Genomic DNA, 16,642 nt, shown 5'->3' with positions numbered 1-16,642 from the left:
GGCTGAACATTATCGCGCACCGATTCAACAAGTCGCCTAAATTACTTGGGCATTCAAAATTATGAGCGAACCTCTTCCATCGTCTTTCGACGGCAACCCGTACGTTCCCGCAAAATTGCAAACCCGGTGTTTTCAAGCACCACCCCGGACATCTTCTGACAACTGTGTGCTAGTCAATTTGAGGAGGAGACGCCCCTTCAGAAGTTTGGAAGAAGATTTAAGGAAGAGCCTTTAATCCCACTAGGTGAATCAATGCTAGCGAAAAGGAAGAAACAAGGGACTCGGCTGACTCCTGCCACCTTCGGAACCTAGGATGTGCCGCAACCTGTTATGCGCTCTACCGCGCCTACCGATCGATGAAGGCCGGCGACTCAGTTGAGATGAACCGCATGTTCCGCGCTCGTATCTATGCCCAAGCGTTTACTCTCGTCGCCGTGTGTGCTGGAGGAATGTATTTCAAGACCGAGCGAAAGGAGCGGAAAGAGTTCGAGCAGGCCCTGGAACTGCAAAAGGCCCAAGAAAAGAAAGACGCCTGGGTGCGTGAGTTGGAGATTCGAGACAAGGAAGATAGGGAATGGAGGCAGCGTCATGCTGCCATGGAAGCGGCGGCGAAGGAAGCGGGCAAGAAGCCGACATCCCCAGAGCACGATGCAGCTCGCTCTTCTCTTGAGCCTTCCGAAGAGAAGTCTATTGGAGTGTTGGATGCTGTGAAGGAACTGATCGCAAAGCGGAAATAATAAAGCCACGAATACGCATTTGTTCGGCTACGTGTATTACTAAACTCGCTCTCCTATGTTTAACTTGGGCGTTTGGGATTGTACATATGCTTTTGAATGTTTATTATTTCTCCCCGGTTTAATCTATGACTCTTCACGGCCACGTGTTGTAGCTGTGCACAATTTACATGGTGTATTGAAACAACCGCATGATGCCCTTTATTTTTACACATTGCGGCATCCAAGGCGGCATCCAAGGCATGAAAGTTGGCAATGAAGTGCTCTGGAAATCTTGTGTCTGAGAATGGTTGCGGCTGTTCTTTCGCCTAGGCATTAGCCTCAGGCTGCAGCCTGTTCATCGATATATCGTTTCATCATGTCAAATTCAGACTTCCCAGTCTAATCTGGTCAGCAGGGCTTTCGTACAATTGAACATCAAGGGACTTCTTACCGAAGTCAGGTACCGGATATGCTGCTGTGAGAGAAGTTAGCATTTTCATATCACGGCTTAAACTAAGGGATACTAACTAAGTCAGTGACATTTCGATGACGCTCAAATTCAGTACGAGCGTAATCTCTTAGCTCCCTTCGAGTGGGAGAATTGGGGATTTCTTTAGTCAAACTGTCAGCACCGAGGATGAACCATATGCATGAAGCGGTAGATCCGGCACTAACTGTGTAACGCTCTGACAATTTCGCGCCATAGAGAAATAACACGCTGCCTCTGAATAAACTATATTATATGTTATTATACTAGTGCCAACTATGGTTATACCACTCACATGGTCTAAGCTGATCGCTGGTTTCCTAAGCTTTGACGGCCGGTTGGAAGTGACCCCAGCGAACAATTTCAGCGATGCCCGCATTTGGTCGGATCATGTCACGGTAGTCACCGCTGAAGTTCTAAGTTATCCGAATGTCATGGAACCGAAATCGTGTGACTATCTTCGAGTCGTTATAGACGAAAGTAGATTCTGTACGGAGTATAGAGCCCGACGAGTGAGTATGAAGGTGGCGCCATAGGAAGGGAAGGCGGTGATGTTTTGACGCTAGTCATGTACTGTTAAATACAGAGATAATACATATGAATGAAATCAATATCAATACGTGCGAAACTCGTGTGTCAAAACCTGAGGAAAATGTATGAAATAATAAACTCAATTCATTCAATGCCAATGGATTATATGGAAATAGACGTAGAATGTGGTACTTTGGCGGTTTTTTCGCGATCCTTGTTCGACGAATTGGCTCCGAGTGTTTACCGATCTACATCGACACGTGATTTGTGCCTGAGTTTCCCCGAACTTTTTTTTCGGAGGAGCGTACGGAGATTTGCGCCCTGGAGGTTGAAGCATCATTACTTGGCCAATTCCCGGTGCGATTAGACGACAGCCATGAGGTGTCCTTCCATTGCGCGGTTGCCATACCGTGCTGTCTCTGGTTTGACCAGATCTCCTGTCAGACTTCAATCTCAGACTCTCCTATCCAAACGATGCGCGTCAACGGCCGCCCTCCGTTCCGCGACTCCGGTCTACCAGTCAGTACTGAACAGGCGCTATCAGCAAACGAGAAATGCATCGGGTACTGCGGCAGCTGTGTAAGCTTTCCAGTCATACTGAGACGTTTTGCATTCCATATTTTTTTGCTAATACCGTTTTCTTCTTCAGTCTGGAGGCGGCTGCTCAGTCACCAGACAGCTTGTCACAGGAGGCAATCATCGAGAACCTTAACCCCGTAGAGGCGGAGAGGTTATCTCGAGTTCGCAATATCGGTATTGCTGTATGTTGCACGTCTTCTCGGCACTGAGGGTTGAATGGATAATCTAATCGGTCTCATATAGGCACACATCGACAGTGGTAAGACCACATGTACCGAACGAGTTCTTTTCTACACCGGCCGTATCAAGGCAATCCACGAGGTTCGAGGTCGCGACAGTGTTGGAGCGAAAATGGACTCCATGGACTTGGAACGTGAAAAGGGTATCACCATCCAGTCGGCTGCTACATTTTGTGACTGGGTCAAGAAGGATGAAGAGGGAAAGGACCAGAAATACCATATGAACTTGATCGACACCCCGGGCCACATCGATTTCACCATTGAGGTCGAGAGAGCGCTGCGCGTTCTTGACGGGGCCGTCATGATTCTCTGCGCTGTTTCCGGTGTGCAGTCTCAGACAATCACAGTCGACCGTCAGATGAGACGCTACAACGTCCCTCGAATTTCATTTGTGAACAAGATGGACCGCATGGGTGCCAACCCATTTAAAGCCATTGATCAAATTAACTCTAAACTCAAGATGCCTGCGGCAGCAGTTCAGGTTCCTCTTGGTGCTGAGGACGAATTTGAGGGTGTAATTGATTTGGTTCGCATGAAGGCCGTTTATAACCATGGCCCTAGCGGGGAAGATATTGTCATCAAGGATGAAATCCCGGCGAAGGTCAAAGAGATTGCCGAGGAGAGGAGAAGGATGCTTATCGAAACTCTCGCTGATGTCGATGATGACATGGCAGAACTTTTCTTGAGCGAGGTCGAGCCCACCGAGACGCAAATTAGAGACGCTATTCGCCGGGCAACCATTGGCCTGAAGTTCACTCCTGTTTTCATGGGTTCTGCGCTCGCCAACAAGTCTGTGCAGCCTATGCTGGATGGTGTTATTGACTATCTGCCCAACCCATCCGAAGTCCAAAACCTTGCCCTTGACAAGAAGCGCAAGGAGGCCCAAGTGAAGCTTGTTCCTTACAACTCCCTTCCATTGGTCTGCCTTGCCTTCAAGTTGGAGGAGAATAGCTTTGGACAGCTGACATTCATCCGTGTGTACCAAGGTACCCTCCGGAAGGGTACATACGTCTATAACGCGCGTACCGACAAGAAAGTGAGGATCCCCCGCATTGTCCGCATGCACTCCAACGAAATGGAAGATGTATCGGAAATCGGAGCCGGTGAGATCTGTGCTGTGTTTGGTGTTGACTGTGCGTCGGGTGACTCGTTCACCGACGGCCAACTCGGTTACACCATGTCTTCGATGTTCGTTCCGGAGCCCGTCATTTCACTTTCGATCAAGCCGAAGCACAACAAGGACTACAACAACTTCTCCAAGGCCATGGCCCGCTTCCAAAGAGAGGATCCTACTTTCAGAGTAACCTTCGACTCCGAGAGTGAGCAAACCCTGATCTCTGGAATGGGTGAACTTCACTTGGACATCTATATTGAACGTATGCGTCGTGAATACCGCGTCGACTGCGAGACTGGACCCCCCCAGGTTGCCTACCGAGAAACCATTGGACAACGTGTTGAGTTCGACCATCTACTTAAGAAACAATCGGGAGGTCCTGGCGACTTTGCCCGTGTTGTTGGTTGGATGGAGCCTACCGGCAAGCTCGAAGAGAACGATTTTGAAGAACAGATTGTTGGTGGAACTATTTCAGAGAAGTTCCTTTTCGCGTGTGAAAAGGGATTCCACCTCTCTTGTGATAAGGGTCCTCTCATCGGCCACAAGGTTCTCGGGACCAGGATGGTTATCAACGATGGTGCTACCCACATGACCGATTCGTCAGAAATGGCCTTCAAGAACGCCACCCAACAGGCCTTCCGTAAGGCATTCCAGGAGAGTAACCCTGCTGTTCTCGAGCCTTTGATGAAGACTGTAGTAACTGCGCCTGCCGAGTTTCAGGGTGATGTCATTGGTCTTCTGAACAAGCGTGGTGCTACCATCAACGACTCCGAAGTCGGTGTTGATGAGTTCACCGTCTACGCTGACTGTAGTTTGAACGGCATGTTCGGCTTCAGTTCCAATCTTCGTGCTGCCACCCAAGGCAAGGGCGAGTACACCATGGAGTTCAGCCACTACGAAAAGGCACCTCCTCAGGAGCAGTACGTTTTCTTCCAACCCCATTGATTGTTACTTGAATTATCAGCTAACCTAGTACCATTTACAGGAGAGAACTCATCAAGAAGTACCTGCAGGCCCAAGCCGACAGGCACAAGAAATAGGCTGGGAATTCTTCCAGCATTTACATACACCATACACCCCCTTCTGCCTTTCGTCGAGGGTAATTTAGAGATGAGGACGTTTCGATGAATTTCTTTCCAAACTTTTGGAACTATGTATTACTTACTCTCCAATATAGACCGACCCTGTGGGCTTGTCTTCCTTTCATGTTTTAACATTATGTTGGCACCGCCATGGCTTTCTTTTCGGCGATAATCTAGGATAAAAGTAGGGATGTTTTGTTACCAAGTTGTATATATTAATCTCATGGTTCTATATCTCCTCTCATGCAACAAGTAATACTAGAGATGCCATTATATTTTCAACTCTAGATGTTCTCCAGTCACAGGTGTACCGTGCCCATTGCTTCTCATACACTCATTCAGTCATCAAGCTACGTATCGCAAAATAGCACAACGTTTATCGGTGGAATGTCCTCAGCACTTCAAAGGCGGCTTCTGAGAACGTGGCTATACGATTATGGCCTGAAACCAAACGTTAGTCGTGCCGCTTATCAGCATAGCGAAAGTCCAATGACATACCTCCGTAGTAAACTTTCTTCCACAGCACTTCCTTAACCAGCGCACTTTTATCAGGGTTCGCTTCCCATATAGAAGACCGGATGCTAGGCACCTTCCTAGGGTGAGAAAGGTTTGTCGCGGCCTCGAAGACACGAACACCCTCGTACCAGGGAATTTCGACATCATTTTCAGCGTGCAAGATAACTAGCTTTAGGCCTTTATTTGCATACGTCGAGTTAGACCTGGCCATATTTCCATCAGCGCCGGTTAATCTTGCGACTCTTGCCGCAGTATCCCAGCGGTCTACGATGTGGCTCCTCGCCCAGTCTTGAATTCGGGGGTAGCCGCGTAGCGGGGAAAGTATAGGAGGAGTTATGCCTTTGACACTGTAGGACTCGATAAGGTTAGGTATGTTGCTAAAGGATGCCATGAGGATGACACCGGCGAAGGGCTCCGGGTCCTTGATGGCGGATTGGACGGCGTTTGGATTGGAGGAGCCGAACAAGAAACGCTCTGCCACTGCGGCACTGACTGCGGTTCCGAGGCTTTGACCGACAATTGTAATTCTGGAAGACGAAATGTTTAGGGAGCTAGATGTGAGAAAGTTTAGTAGGGCGACTCCGTCAGTGATGAGGCCCTCTTCGGTGGGTGTTCCGGTGGAGAGCCCAAATCCTCGGTAGTCGATGGAGAAGACGTGTATTGGATTGGTGGAGCTTGATAAACCAAGAAGCATACGGTATGTCTCAGGCCGTTGGGCAGATCCTAAATGGCCGGCGTTACCGTGGACTTTAGGAATATTGCTGGTTAGTTGCATTCGAGTCTCAAGCTCAAGCTCCAATACTCACAGCTTACAACCACCCGAGCATTCGGATCATTAGCCAGAAGCTTGAAGGCAGGAGTCGAAGTATAATCGTTAGCAGGTCCTGCGGGTTTGTTCATATCTAGCTCGGCTGCATGCTCATTACACATGTGCAAAGGAAGAAGGTGCCAGCCATAGATAGTTTCATTATCTGGAGTGACTAAGTTGAATGGCTGAACTTGCGTCTCTGTTTTAGGTCAGTAACTGGAGACCAATTGACTAAGTTCGCAAATAGAATAAGCAACATACTCAAGAACCCGAATGATTCCACCAAGTTGACGTCTTCCCATATGGTAGGATTGAGTTTGTTTAGATAGACCGCACTACTCCCAGCAAAGACACTAATTAGAGGCTGCTATACACTCGATTGCTAAAAAAGGGTTCATATAAAACCAATTACATACAATCTCTGGACCTCCGGAAAAGTCAAGGAGCAGACGATGCTCACGTAGATAAGGCCACTAGCTGCTAGCAACCAGTACGCTTTTCTTAGGATGGGATTAAACTCGACCATACTCGGCAGAAACCTGAAGATAGTATTAGCACATATGAGCTTAACAAGAAGTAGGCATCATTGTGACTGTATTCCGAATTCCGAATTCAGCAATCGATGGGACGCATGTACATACTTTTCGCAGGGTAAATAACGAGAGCAGATGAACAGAACCACAAGTCTAAAGTCGCTATTAAAGAGCGAAGTTAAAATGAGTGCATCCACAAAGGTCGATGCCAATACACCAAAAATGACATCAAATCCTTTGGTTGGTGAGCTGGAGGATGGAGAGAGGAGAGATTTAGGCTGTTGGTGATACTCATGTGAAGAGATGCTTGTTGCTGCCTCAGGCTGAAAGGCTGTAACGCCGCGGCCGATTTTCCTGTTTCCTGTCTTTCCGTCTTTAAGATCCCCGACTCCCAAACTCCTTCATCGCGCTCCTCCTGCGAAATGCCCACCATCTTTTTCGATGGGCTTCCTTATCTTCGTGTCTCTTGATAACCAATCGTGATTGCCATCCATGGCTGAGAAACGCAGACTCTCCGCGCGTGAACGTCGCGAACCTGCCGCGAAGCGACGAGTCTCCGAAGCGACCACGAGAGCATTATCACCGGCGCAACAGACGTCAAAAAGAAAAGCTTCCACGCCTGCTGCCGCTTCATCGCCCGCTTCAACACCGAATACACCCGTCGAAATTGTCGAACCGCCACTCCCAACCAAAATTAAGGATGGGGAGCCTCTTCCGACCCTCCCTTCGGCGCAGTCCGCCGACCTGTCGCTCAAAGAATACCAATCAATCGCGGAAAGGTATGGTTTTCCTTCCTCCGATGGCAATATATTTATTTTCTTTGCCAGGCACTGACTGATGGCATCATAGCGCGGTTCTTCTGGCCTCTCTAGAAAGGTCGAAAAAGAAATGGCTCAGCGACGGTATTCTCGTGCGTTATTGGACAAAACCCAAGAAGACGAAGAGGGACCAGATTGAAGGCAAAAACCCACCGAAAGAGTCGATGTCTAAGGTTGGACCCTGTAATATTGTGGTTGGGCCTCACCTTTTCGATGCGATGCTGTATACGGTCAAAGACCCCAACGCGCCACCTCCAGTTCAATATACCCCGACACAGCGGCCAATGGTTCACTATGGTCATCCCAACAACTTCCAGCAGTATCATCCTTACCCCCAAGCGCCCACTCAGAATCAACGACCGCATCCACCCCAAGCCGCCCACGGCACACCACCAGCCCAACAGGGCCACCAACACGCCCGCCCGCCGCCTCCGCCGCCCTCCAGGACTCCAAACAACCAGACCCCTCAGCGCCCTTCCGGGCCTCAGTCTGCGCAGCGGCCTGCTGCTAACCAGAATCCTCCTCCCCAGCCACCAAAACCAAATCCCGACCCCGTCATTCAGATGCTTGCCACGCGAGCTGCACAAGATCCTGAACTGAAGGCTTTGATGAGATTGGTTGCCTCGACAAATGCAACACAGGAACAGCTGCGCACATTCCAAGCACATATAGACGAGTTAAATGCGATCATACGAGCTCGGGAGCAACAACAACGCCGTCAGCAGCAGCAGAAACAATCATCATCACAACAACAGTCATCACAACCGACAACCCCTACAGCTGCACAACCGTCACCTCGACCCTCTCAACCGGTAGCCCAAGCGCACCACCAGCCGCCACCGCAGGGACCATCACAGGAATCACAGGCATCACAACCATCACCAGCAACTTCCCAGCAACAACCTCCACAGCACGAACAACAAACCCCTACAGCGCAAGCTCAGTCACAGCAACCACAAAAATCACCTCAATCACACCCTCGAGTTGAAGTGCAGATACCTAGGCCTCCACAGTCTAATTCTACACCCCAGAACCCGAATGCGGACTCAGCAAACCGGCAACCATCTGCTTCCCAACCTACGCCCACAACACCCCAGGTTAAACAGGAACCTGGTGCAAGCACTACGGTGCCAACACCAACGCCAGTCCCGGCACAAGCGCCAGCGCCCCCTGTCTCAACCCCAAGCACTGGTCCTGGCCCACAGCAAACCCCTGGAACACAGCCAATGGCACCTCCGCCGCCGCAACCGCAGCAGCAGGCAATGGGTCAGAGGCCAGGCCCACAATATCAGTACCAACAACCGCCATATCAAAGCCAGCCAATTCAGTCTCGACCGCCGCAATACGGATCTCCGACCCCGTATTATCGTGCTACTCCCCCACGGCCACCACCACCGCCGAGACTGAACTACAAATCGGTGGTGTTCGAGTTTACTTCCCCGTTGACTCCATATGGAAGCAGCACTTCAGGACACGCGGGGTCGGGGGATCGATACCTTTTCCCAGAGAATACGATTCTAGAATGGCTCTCCGGCGGAACCATAGTCCTTGCTTCTTTCTTACTTGTCCGGAAATTAGACCCTAACACACCATTCCCAATCGAAACCGCACCAGATACCGCCCCCTCGAGAGCAAAGGGAAAATCAACGTCGAAATCAAAGAAAGCTGACAAAAACAAAGACAAGTCCGGAGAAACCCAGAAGGAGAAGGACAACACCAAGGACGGGGATAACAGCGCCAAAAAAGGCGATAATAACACTCAAACCTCAGAGAACAAGGACTCTCCCGCTGTAGACTCCAAGCAAGGCGTTCAAAGTGAGCAAAACGACGAAAAAACTCCGCAGGCAACTGACTCGACCAAATCGGCAGCCGACGCCAAGGCAGACGATGACAACAAGCCCTCGAACCTGAAAGAGTATTATCAACCTATCACTTTTCGCATTTACAGCGCGAACCCGAAGGTACTAGAGCCTTTGGCCCGGGTTGTGAAGCCGCAAGATGAAGTGCGCAAGTACATGAATGAAGTCATGGACCGCGCCGAGCGAGCTCCCGATGGATTCCTTGCTTACCAGCTTCCGCGCGAGCAACACGCCGAAGAGATCGAGTCAGAAAGTGATAATAAGAAAGGAAATACGCCCATTCCGGGGTCTCTTGTCAGTGGACGCAGCAAGCTGTCGCGGGGTAGGACAGTTGGCGAGGACTCGGATACTGAGAATACCGATAGACCCATTGAGGAAGAGGAGGAAGAGGAGGAATTAAAGGATTTTTACGGGCCGCCGACTGGCATTTTGCCATTGGGTATATGATGGATCATTACCTCGCTTATATCGTTTTTGAAGCGCACTGCGCCCTTCCTATTCCATGTGCATTGGAGTAGCCACACTATATAATACATATCAATTACTTCACCCCCTCCCACAGGAGGCCTCGTGCTGGGAATAAAATGTACTGGGTCTTGTACGCCTCCTTACAGATATGATAGACTACTCCGTACAAAGACAACGCAACAGATTATGATAAAAAAAAGCTTTGAACTTAACTACAAGAAGTACGTACAGTAATAATTATATCAAGTACTTCCCCCAGTCCTCCCAGCACCACTATCATTCCCAATTATTCCCGCAGTCTCCAACAACCATCTCGCCTGCTCAACACCCGAATCCCCACCTGAAGCATTCAAGTTGACATGACGTCTCCGCTCCGCCTCCCTAGTCTCGAAATCCCATTTCGCTTGTTGTAGTTCAACGGCGCTCTTCTTTCCTTGTCCGTGGGATGATGAATTATCCGGCTCAGGAACTAAACCCCATATTTCTAGGTTATAAATGTCGATACGTGTCTTGGATGCAGACGTGGAGGAGGAAGATGTTGATGACAGTGTGTACGGGGGTAGGAAGACACCGTTAGTCCCAAAGGACGAAACGTGGAAGTCTGCGAATTCGAGGCTCGTATCGATTGTGAGACTTCCCGCGCCATGGGGAGTGGGTGGAAGCTTTTGGGTTCTAGAGGAAGGAGGGATTTGGCAGCCGATGGAGATGCCGTGGTAGGTTGAGAAGTAGGCAATGGGGGTATTTTGTGCATCAAGAATGGATGGGGATGGGTTTCCTGGTAGGAGGACGTGTTGAGGGGATAGTTGGAAGAGAGAGTGGAGGACAGAAGTGGAAAATTTGGAAGTGCCGTAACTTGACGTAGGTGATTTCCAGGGCTGAGGTAGGTACGCGCCTATCTTGAAAGAGTCGCCTGTATCGGTGTCTAATCCGTCGAGCAGTAGGAGTGTTCCTGATTGCCAAGTGAGGACGTTGTGGGAGAATGAAGTCAGCGAGGAACCGTGCGCTGCGGTTGAGAAGACGGGGTGAAGGCGGACGTTTCCGTGAAGAAGGTTTTTGTCGACTGATGTTGAAGGAAGGAAGAATGAAAGGTGGGACACCATGCTGGAGCTCAAAATCGCTGATTCGAAGCTTCCTGGAAGCGTAATGCGTGATAGAGGTGAAGCTTTCACGGGATCCGAATCTGACGAAGCTGAATCTGTTCCAGCGGTATCATCTCCGCGGTTCCTAGCAAAGTCTAGATTCTTACTGAAAAGAAGGTGTTCAAACAATGGCGTCAATGGGTCGAAGATGTAGGGAAAGGAGGCGGCGATCGTGTCTGCGAATGTTTTGTAACTGATCCCTCCAGACGACCCTTGATCAAAGGCCGCCAGAATGCTATCCGCTTCTTCTCGCACAGCTTTCATTCGTTCCTCAGTAAGATCGGCCATATAAATGTTGACATCCTCGAGAGGCTTCAATGGCGCGACAACTAGCAGGAGCATCAGAAGGCGACGAAACGTGCTCACAGAGATGCGAGCCTCATAGACTCTCCTATCTATGCGTGAGTCGTGCTTGAAAACTTCGATGGCATCCAACGATTCCAGTGCAGCAAGCGCGAGGTCATCATCCTCATCCTCGTCATAATTATCATTGGCCGGCGCATCAATATCAAACCCAGGAGCATGTGAGCTGGGCGCATCTTCCACCTTGTCCTCATCCCCGCTCTCGGGTGGTTTCTCAACTTCTTTTCTCCCAACGTCGGCAAGGCTACCAAAAAGTAACCTAAGTCTGTTCTTTTGTCCTCGGCGAAGGACCTTCCCGTATCGCTCCGTCAGCAACACGGTCACTTTCACCATAGCCTCAAACGTCAGAACACTAGGGGCTAGTGAGTTCTGGAAAGGAAAAGCCCCAAGATATGAAACCATGCGGAATATAACTGGCCCGGCATCCAGAGGACAATGGGCATCACTTTGGTCTGGGATTCCCAGGAAGTCAGAGAGCGTTTTCTCGTTCCAGTACTTGAGACCATCCTGGTCTGTTGCACGGGTAAAGAAGTTGTCTTTGAAGTGGGTGAGCTCTAAGGGCGTGAAGCACTTTGTCGCAAAACGTTCCGCCAGTATTAGGCTCAATTGCTCTGATTTTGTGTTAGACAAGTTTTGCAACAGCGGGGAAAACAGTGTATAGCTTTCAAGTTCCTAATGTGTGCAAGAATAGGCACAAACCTGGAGAAGCATGCCCAGCATCTTCGCGCGACTGACCGACGCCCATTTTGTTCGAAGTAGCAGTCTAAAGATGAAGACAACGAGACAGTATCATTAACCAAACTCGGCCCCGTTTTCAAGGCCCAGTTCTAGGATGAAAGGCGTGTATAGTGACGGCTTGTCTAATGACTCCGGTAAATTGGCCATCTAGCGCCAACGAAGTCAATCTCAATCAATCCTGCGGCTTAATGGATGTTGGAAGTGTTATTGTTGTAGACTAGGTAATTTGAAGATGGTAGAGATTGTAAATAGTTATGTCAATGAGATGAATGAGCCTGGTTCTTACAGCTTTGTTGATGCTGAGGGGTCCCCAGGATTTGAGAGCGGGTGTGGGCGAGACGTCACTTACGCAATCGGAAAAGCGGATAAATATAGAATGTAAGACCACCATAGGGTCCATGAGTTAATCTTAGTCACAATCGTTATTCTTTTCTTTTCATTATTTACTTGGCCTCTACTTTCAATATCTGCTTTTGATGAAGGGATAGAGAAATCCTGCTGTCCTCGTCTCTCTAGTTTGGGATAAGTACTGCCTTCTAGCCTGTCTACTTTGATAGATTTAAATGGGATTCTTAGATTCATTGACTTCTCGGACACCTTGGAAATCCACTTGTTATTTGGACAAAAAGTAGATACAAGAAGCAAAGATAAAGCAAAGATGCTCCTACAGCATAACAACACCAACACCCCCCATCTGCTTCTCGTCTGGCAGGTTCTTTTCGTTGACACCTCCGGCGATTACCGGTGTTCGGTAGTTGTATAGGTAGAAGTGAAGCTGGCCATCACCAGCACCAAACTTGAGTTGCTCTAGGAAGAGAGGGTTATGGTGAGAGGTGAGCGCATTGAATACGTCGAATTGAGCCTGTTGATAATATTAGCAGGGAATGGCTATGACTGTGAGACATATAAACAGGGCGCAGGATTATTTACCTTCTTAGCCAGGACTAGAGCGTCGCTCATCAACGTCTGGAGCCGGTCCTTAAGGGCCTTTTTGTCGTTGGAGAAAGCCGCTTCGGTCGCATAATAATAGAGATACGCTGCGCGCACACAGTCGTGCTTCGGGTGCTGGATTACTGTTGATTCGAGGTTATAGAATGAGAAGAAATCCGTGATCTTGTGAGTCTCCGGATCCTCAACCACGTAAGACCAGATAACTTGCTCCTTTTGGGGGTTCTCCTTGTACACCAGCCAGTGCTCAATTTCTTCACGGTTGAAGGCTTGGTTGATGTCGAACTCCTTCAGATAACGCTCCAACAGATCGTGAACACCGTCAATATCCTTCGCCTCCATGGGCCGAAGATTGGGTGTCGACGTGCTGCTAGGGAGGTGGTTCTTGGTGATTTGACGAGCCTTGGTAGAGCCGGCAGGGAGAGGAGAAAAGCCGACTTCGTAAAGCTTCAGCCAGTCCAGAGGACGGTGGTAGTATCTGCAGGACGAAACTGGTGTCGGTAGGACAACACCAGCAGTATAGATAGCCTGATAGATGCCGTTCAGGTAGCAACGACGGGTGATCTCCTTGATGAGGACGGGTGCTAGTCGCTTAGAGCGCAGCTTCTTGTGAATACAGAGGAAATTGATCTCCGTAACCTTGATCTTCTGCCCGCGCACGCGAACCTCAGTTGGAACACCGCAGATCGAAGCCACGAGTTTGCGCGACTTTGTAGCACGGACACCGACATGCCATTCCTTGCGCCAGCCTGGGGACATCAGGGCCCTGTCATTTTCCAGATTATATGTCAGCAAATGGACCGAATTCCACATAATATACTGAGGGCTCGACGTACCAGTGCAGGAAAGATTTCGAGTATCTAAACCGGAACATGGCATTGTCATCTTCGACGTAGTGGTATGTAAGGAGGTCCCAGAGTTCGCGAAGCTCGTCTTCCTTCGTCAGGTCCAATGTGGCCCACTCAAACCCTTCGATCAATGGGTCCGGCGTCTTGGGTACCTTCTCAGGGTCAATCATCTTAATCGGTCCGCCGGTAGCGCTGCCTGCTTCGTCGAAACGGGGTACGGGTTGGGTCTGCCAGAACTTGAACGCCGCCATATCCTTCTTGTTTTTTCCGGACAAAGACAGGCCAGTCAAGAGCTCAGAAATATCCATCTTGCGTAATGCTTCCACAGCCTTGTCTTTATCCATGACGCCCAGCTCGTTCTTCAGTGCGGGATTGTTTTCCAAAAGGGCCTCGGCCGCCTGCGGGGTCAACTTTCCACCTGGCGCGACTTGCTCCGCATCGTTGTGCTTCTAGAGGAGGGATTGGTAAGGACGGAAACCATAATTTAAGGTGTGGGTTAACGTACCTGAGGGGCTTTGCCCTTTAAATCCTGGGGGTCTGACATTGCGCTGCGGTGAGAGGGGTGAAGGAGGAAGCTTGGGTGGGAGCGGGAATCCGAAGGTTTTCAAGCCCCACGTTCGTGCCTTCCGTTTCTGCGGAGGTGTCAAACGAGAACCTCTTCATATGATAGCCACAAAGTCAAATCTTGATATTTCCTTGTCACCGCTATAAATATAAAACAGCCGGATTTTCCTTCCGTCCTGCTGCTTTCAGACTTTAGCTAGGGCTGGAATAGCCTTTGCTCATGGTGGGTTGGACGATAGTCTTCAAAGATTTTCTAATGTCTATATAACAGTTGCTCTTTGGTATAAAAGTACTGCGCTCTATTTTGAGGCGCTACTATATAAATGTTCTGTGTTGAAACCCCTGAACGCCGCTTGTTCACCGAGATGTTAAATCAGCCCCAGGCAAAATACTCCAGTTAGAACAATAGTACGGTAGAATGTGAAGTTGAACCCTTAGTTAGTCATGAATCGTGGGACAGTTGGGCACCTATGCTCATCAAGAAGATCATTTCTCGTCGGAGTTGGGCTTTGTCTCGATAACATCTAGGAAACCACCAACGAGATGAAGACTTCCAGTTACGAAAGTCATGATGGGAGCTTCGTCGCCCTGGACGCGACCTTGCTCCTTCGACGCCAGTTCCCTGGTAAAATCAACTGCTTCTTCAATAGTGCTATAGACCTTGACTTCTGCGGAAGGATCGATGCTATTCCACTTCTCGGCGAGTCCTTTTTGAACTTGTAGATTTTCAACGGCGGCGCTATTTTGGTTTATGCTGACAAGATCCGGTCGATAACCGGCTTCTTTATAAGTGACATTGGTGCAGAATATCACATGGGTGAATGGTGATTCAGAGCCGAGGGCAGCTTTGAGAGTGTCATAGAGTAATTGGGCCAATGCGTTGCTATCGCGGGTCTGCTGATTGAAAACTAAGACCCGTAGTTTCTTCGCTGCTGAGACCTCCGATGAAGAGTTGGCCAAGATTTGTGAAGCAAACCATTGACCAGCTAGCTTTATGCTTTCTTGAGTGTGGCCTCCATCGATATACCAACTGACATGCTTTTCATGCCTGGTTTGACATCTTCCCTCCAACTGCGCCTGTTCTAGCCCCTTGCGAAACTCCGCGGGTAAGGGCTTCTCCATAAGGCTAGAGGTGATATCTTGTTTTCCGACCTTTCGAAGGAGCTCACCAGCAGCTGCAACAGCTAGTACAGCGTTGCCATATTGGAAGTCGCCAGCCAAACCGAGCTTAATATCCCCATTTTTAGTTAGCTCGGGGTGACTCGGTACGATTTGCAACTCGGTGTTCTTTTCGGCGGCACGATCGCACAGAACCTTTTCGGCGGTTGGTGGTTGTGGCGCGCTGAACGCCTTAGTGCCAGGTTTTATAATTCCGCCTTTGTGCCATGCTATTTCTTCAATCGTATTTCCTAGAAGAGCAACATGATCGATTCCCAGACTTGTGATAGCTGTGACTGCCGGCTTCTCAATGACATTGGTACAGTCATATTCTCCGCCGATTCCACATTCAATGACTGCGGCATCCACGCCTTCACTGAGATACGCATGAAATGCCATCAACGTCAGGTATCTGAAGTATTGAGGTTTTGTTTGTAGGTCGTTCGGGTCCTCTCCGGCAACTCGAGCAGCGTCATCGAGACGGTCCCAGACTTCAAAGAAGTAATGGGCGAATTTTTCCTCGGAAAGCGGTTCGTTGTTGATTCTAATCCGCTCGCGCGCAAATCGCATATGGGGAGAAGTGTAAAGTCCGACTTTGCTGAGTGTGGGAGAGGATGATTGCGAAGGCGTATATTGATAGAGGATAGAGGAGATAAAACTCGAGGTCGAGCCTTTGCCTTTCGTACCGGCAACATGAATCGGGTTAAAGCGGGTCAAATCAGAGGGCTATTTTAATGACGCCAAAGTAAGCTCGTCAGCAATCAATTGCGAACAATTCCATTGTGAGAGAGCCGCAAACCTTGTACCCAATGCGACGAAGCCATTCGACAGTTTCCGGTAGAGAGCGAAGATTGAGCGCATGCCTGGTCTCGGGTTTGTTGAATTCCTTGACTATTGCGGAATTAGATTGCAATGTGTTGAGAGCCGAGATTGCAGCCTGCGGAAAATAATCAGTTCTGTCGTCAAGCTTGCTGAAGCCGATCTTCACGTACTCCGTAATCGCGAGACATCACGACTGAATGCAACGACAACGATCGCAGCTGTGTCTTCGAGAAGTGACCGGAAATGCGAATCCCCCTCATCAGATGCAGTACAAGAGGGGGTTTCTCGCTTACGTGACGAATCTCTCCTTGT

The 16,642-nt window shown here is 49.4% G+C and overlaps 8 protein-coding genes across 8 annotated transcripts; 3 read left to right on the top strand and 5 right to left on the bottom strand.

Moving 5' to 3' along the window:
* Window positions 1-61: 61 nt before the first annotated feature.
* On the top strand, window positions 62-737 carry rcf1 (respiratory supercomplex assembly factor RCF1; the record flags this gene model as incomplete). Its single annotated transcript, XM_041703645.1, has 3 exons — window positions 62-99; window positions 174-244; window positions 313-737. 3 exons carry the CDS (start codon window positions 62-64, stop codon window positions 735-737), a joined length of 534 nt encoding a protein of 177 aa, XP_041556310.1.
* A 318-nt stretch (window positions 738-1,055) lies between these two features.
* On the bottom strand, window positions 1,056-1,582 carry APUU_40559S (LYR motif-containing protein 2; the record flags this gene model as incomplete). The annotated part of the gene is made up of 5 exons (XM_041703644.1): window positions 1,056-1,115; window positions 1,168-1,191; window positions 1,245-1,327; window positions 1,392-1,449; window positions 1,499-1,582. 5 exons carry the CDS (start codon window positions 1,580-1,582, stop codon window positions 1,056-1,058), a joined length of 309 nt encoding a protein of 102 aa, XP_041556309.1.
* Window positions 1,583-2,110: 528 nt separating this feature from the next.
* MEF1 (elongation factor G) lies at window positions 2,111-4,706 on the top strand (the record flags this gene model as incomplete). Its single annotated transcript, XM_041703643.1, has 4 exons — window positions 2,111-2,313; window positions 2,384-2,495; window positions 2,557-4,586; window positions 4,652-4,706. 4 exons carry the CDS (start codon window positions 2,111-2,113, stop codon window positions 4,704-4,706), a joined length of 2,400 nt encoding a protein of 799 aa, XP_041556308.1.
* Window positions 4,707-5,124: 418 nt separating this feature from the next.
* Window positions 5,125-6,598, bottom strand: APUU_40557S (alpha/beta hydrolase; the record flags this gene model as incomplete). Its single annotated transcript, XM_041703642.1, has 5 exons — window positions 5,125-5,189; window positions 5,247-6,011; window positions 6,071-6,271; window positions 6,334-6,407; window positions 6,489-6,598. The coding sequence occupies 5 exons, from the start codon at window positions 6,596-6,598 to the stop codon at window positions 5,125-5,127; spliced, it is 1,215 nt and encodes a 404-aa protein (XP_041556307.1).
* A 499-nt stretch (window positions 6,599-7,097) lies between these two features.
* Window positions 7,098-9,729, top strand: APUU_40556A (uncharacterized protein; the record flags this gene model as incomplete). Its single annotated transcript, XM_041703641.1, has 2 exons — window positions 7,098-7,384; window positions 7,455-9,729. The coding sequence occupies 2 exons, from the start codon at window positions 7,098-7,100 to the stop codon at window positions 9,727-9,729; spliced, it is 2,562 nt and encodes an 853-aa protein (XP_041556306.1).
* A 263-nt stretch (window positions 9,730-9,992) lies between these two features.
* RTC5 (TLD domain-containing protein) lies at window positions 9,993-11,997 on the bottom strand (the record flags this gene model as incomplete). Its single annotated transcript, XM_041703639.1, has 2 exons — window positions 9,993-11,863; window positions 11,952-11,997. The coding sequence occupies 2 exons, from the start codon at window positions 11,995-11,997 to the stop codon at window positions 9,993-9,995; spliced, it is 1,917 nt and encodes a 638-aa protein (XP_041556305.1).
* A 657-nt stretch (window positions 11,998-12,654) lies between these two features.
* On the bottom strand, window positions 12,655-14,330 carry NMT1_1 (glycylpeptide N-tetradecanoyltransferase swoF; the record flags this gene model as incomplete). The annotated part of the gene is made up of 4 exons (XM_041703638.1): window positions 12,655-12,852; window positions 12,921-13,704; window positions 13,775-14,235; window positions 14,292-14,330. The coding sequence occupies 4 exons, from the start codon at window positions 14,328-14,330 to the stop codon at window positions 12,655-12,657; spliced, it is 1,482 nt and encodes a 493-aa protein (XP_041556304.1).
* A 506-nt stretch (window positions 14,331-14,836) lies between these two features.
* On the bottom strand, window positions 14,837-16,590 carry MET7 (tetrahydrofolate synthase; the record flags this gene model as incomplete). The annotated part of the gene is made up of 3 exons (XM_041703637.1): window positions 14,837-16,234; window positions 16,308-16,445; window positions 16,501-16,590. The coding sequence occupies 3 exons, from the start codon at window positions 16,588-16,590 to the stop codon at window positions 14,837-14,839; spliced, it is 1,626 nt and encodes a 541-aa protein (XP_041556303.1).
* Window positions 16,591-16,642: the final 52 nt, after the last annotated feature.

Source organism: Aspergillus puulaauensis, chromosome 4 (assembly GCF_016861865.1).
Source record: "Aspergillus puulaauensis MK2 DNA, chromosome 4, nearly complete sequence".
Taxonomy (NCBI): Eukaryota; Fungi; Ascomycota; class Eurotiomycetes; order Eurotiales; family Aspergillaceae; genus Aspergillus; species Aspergillus puulaauensis.
This window is presented reverse-complemented; position numbering and strand designations above follow the sequence as displayed.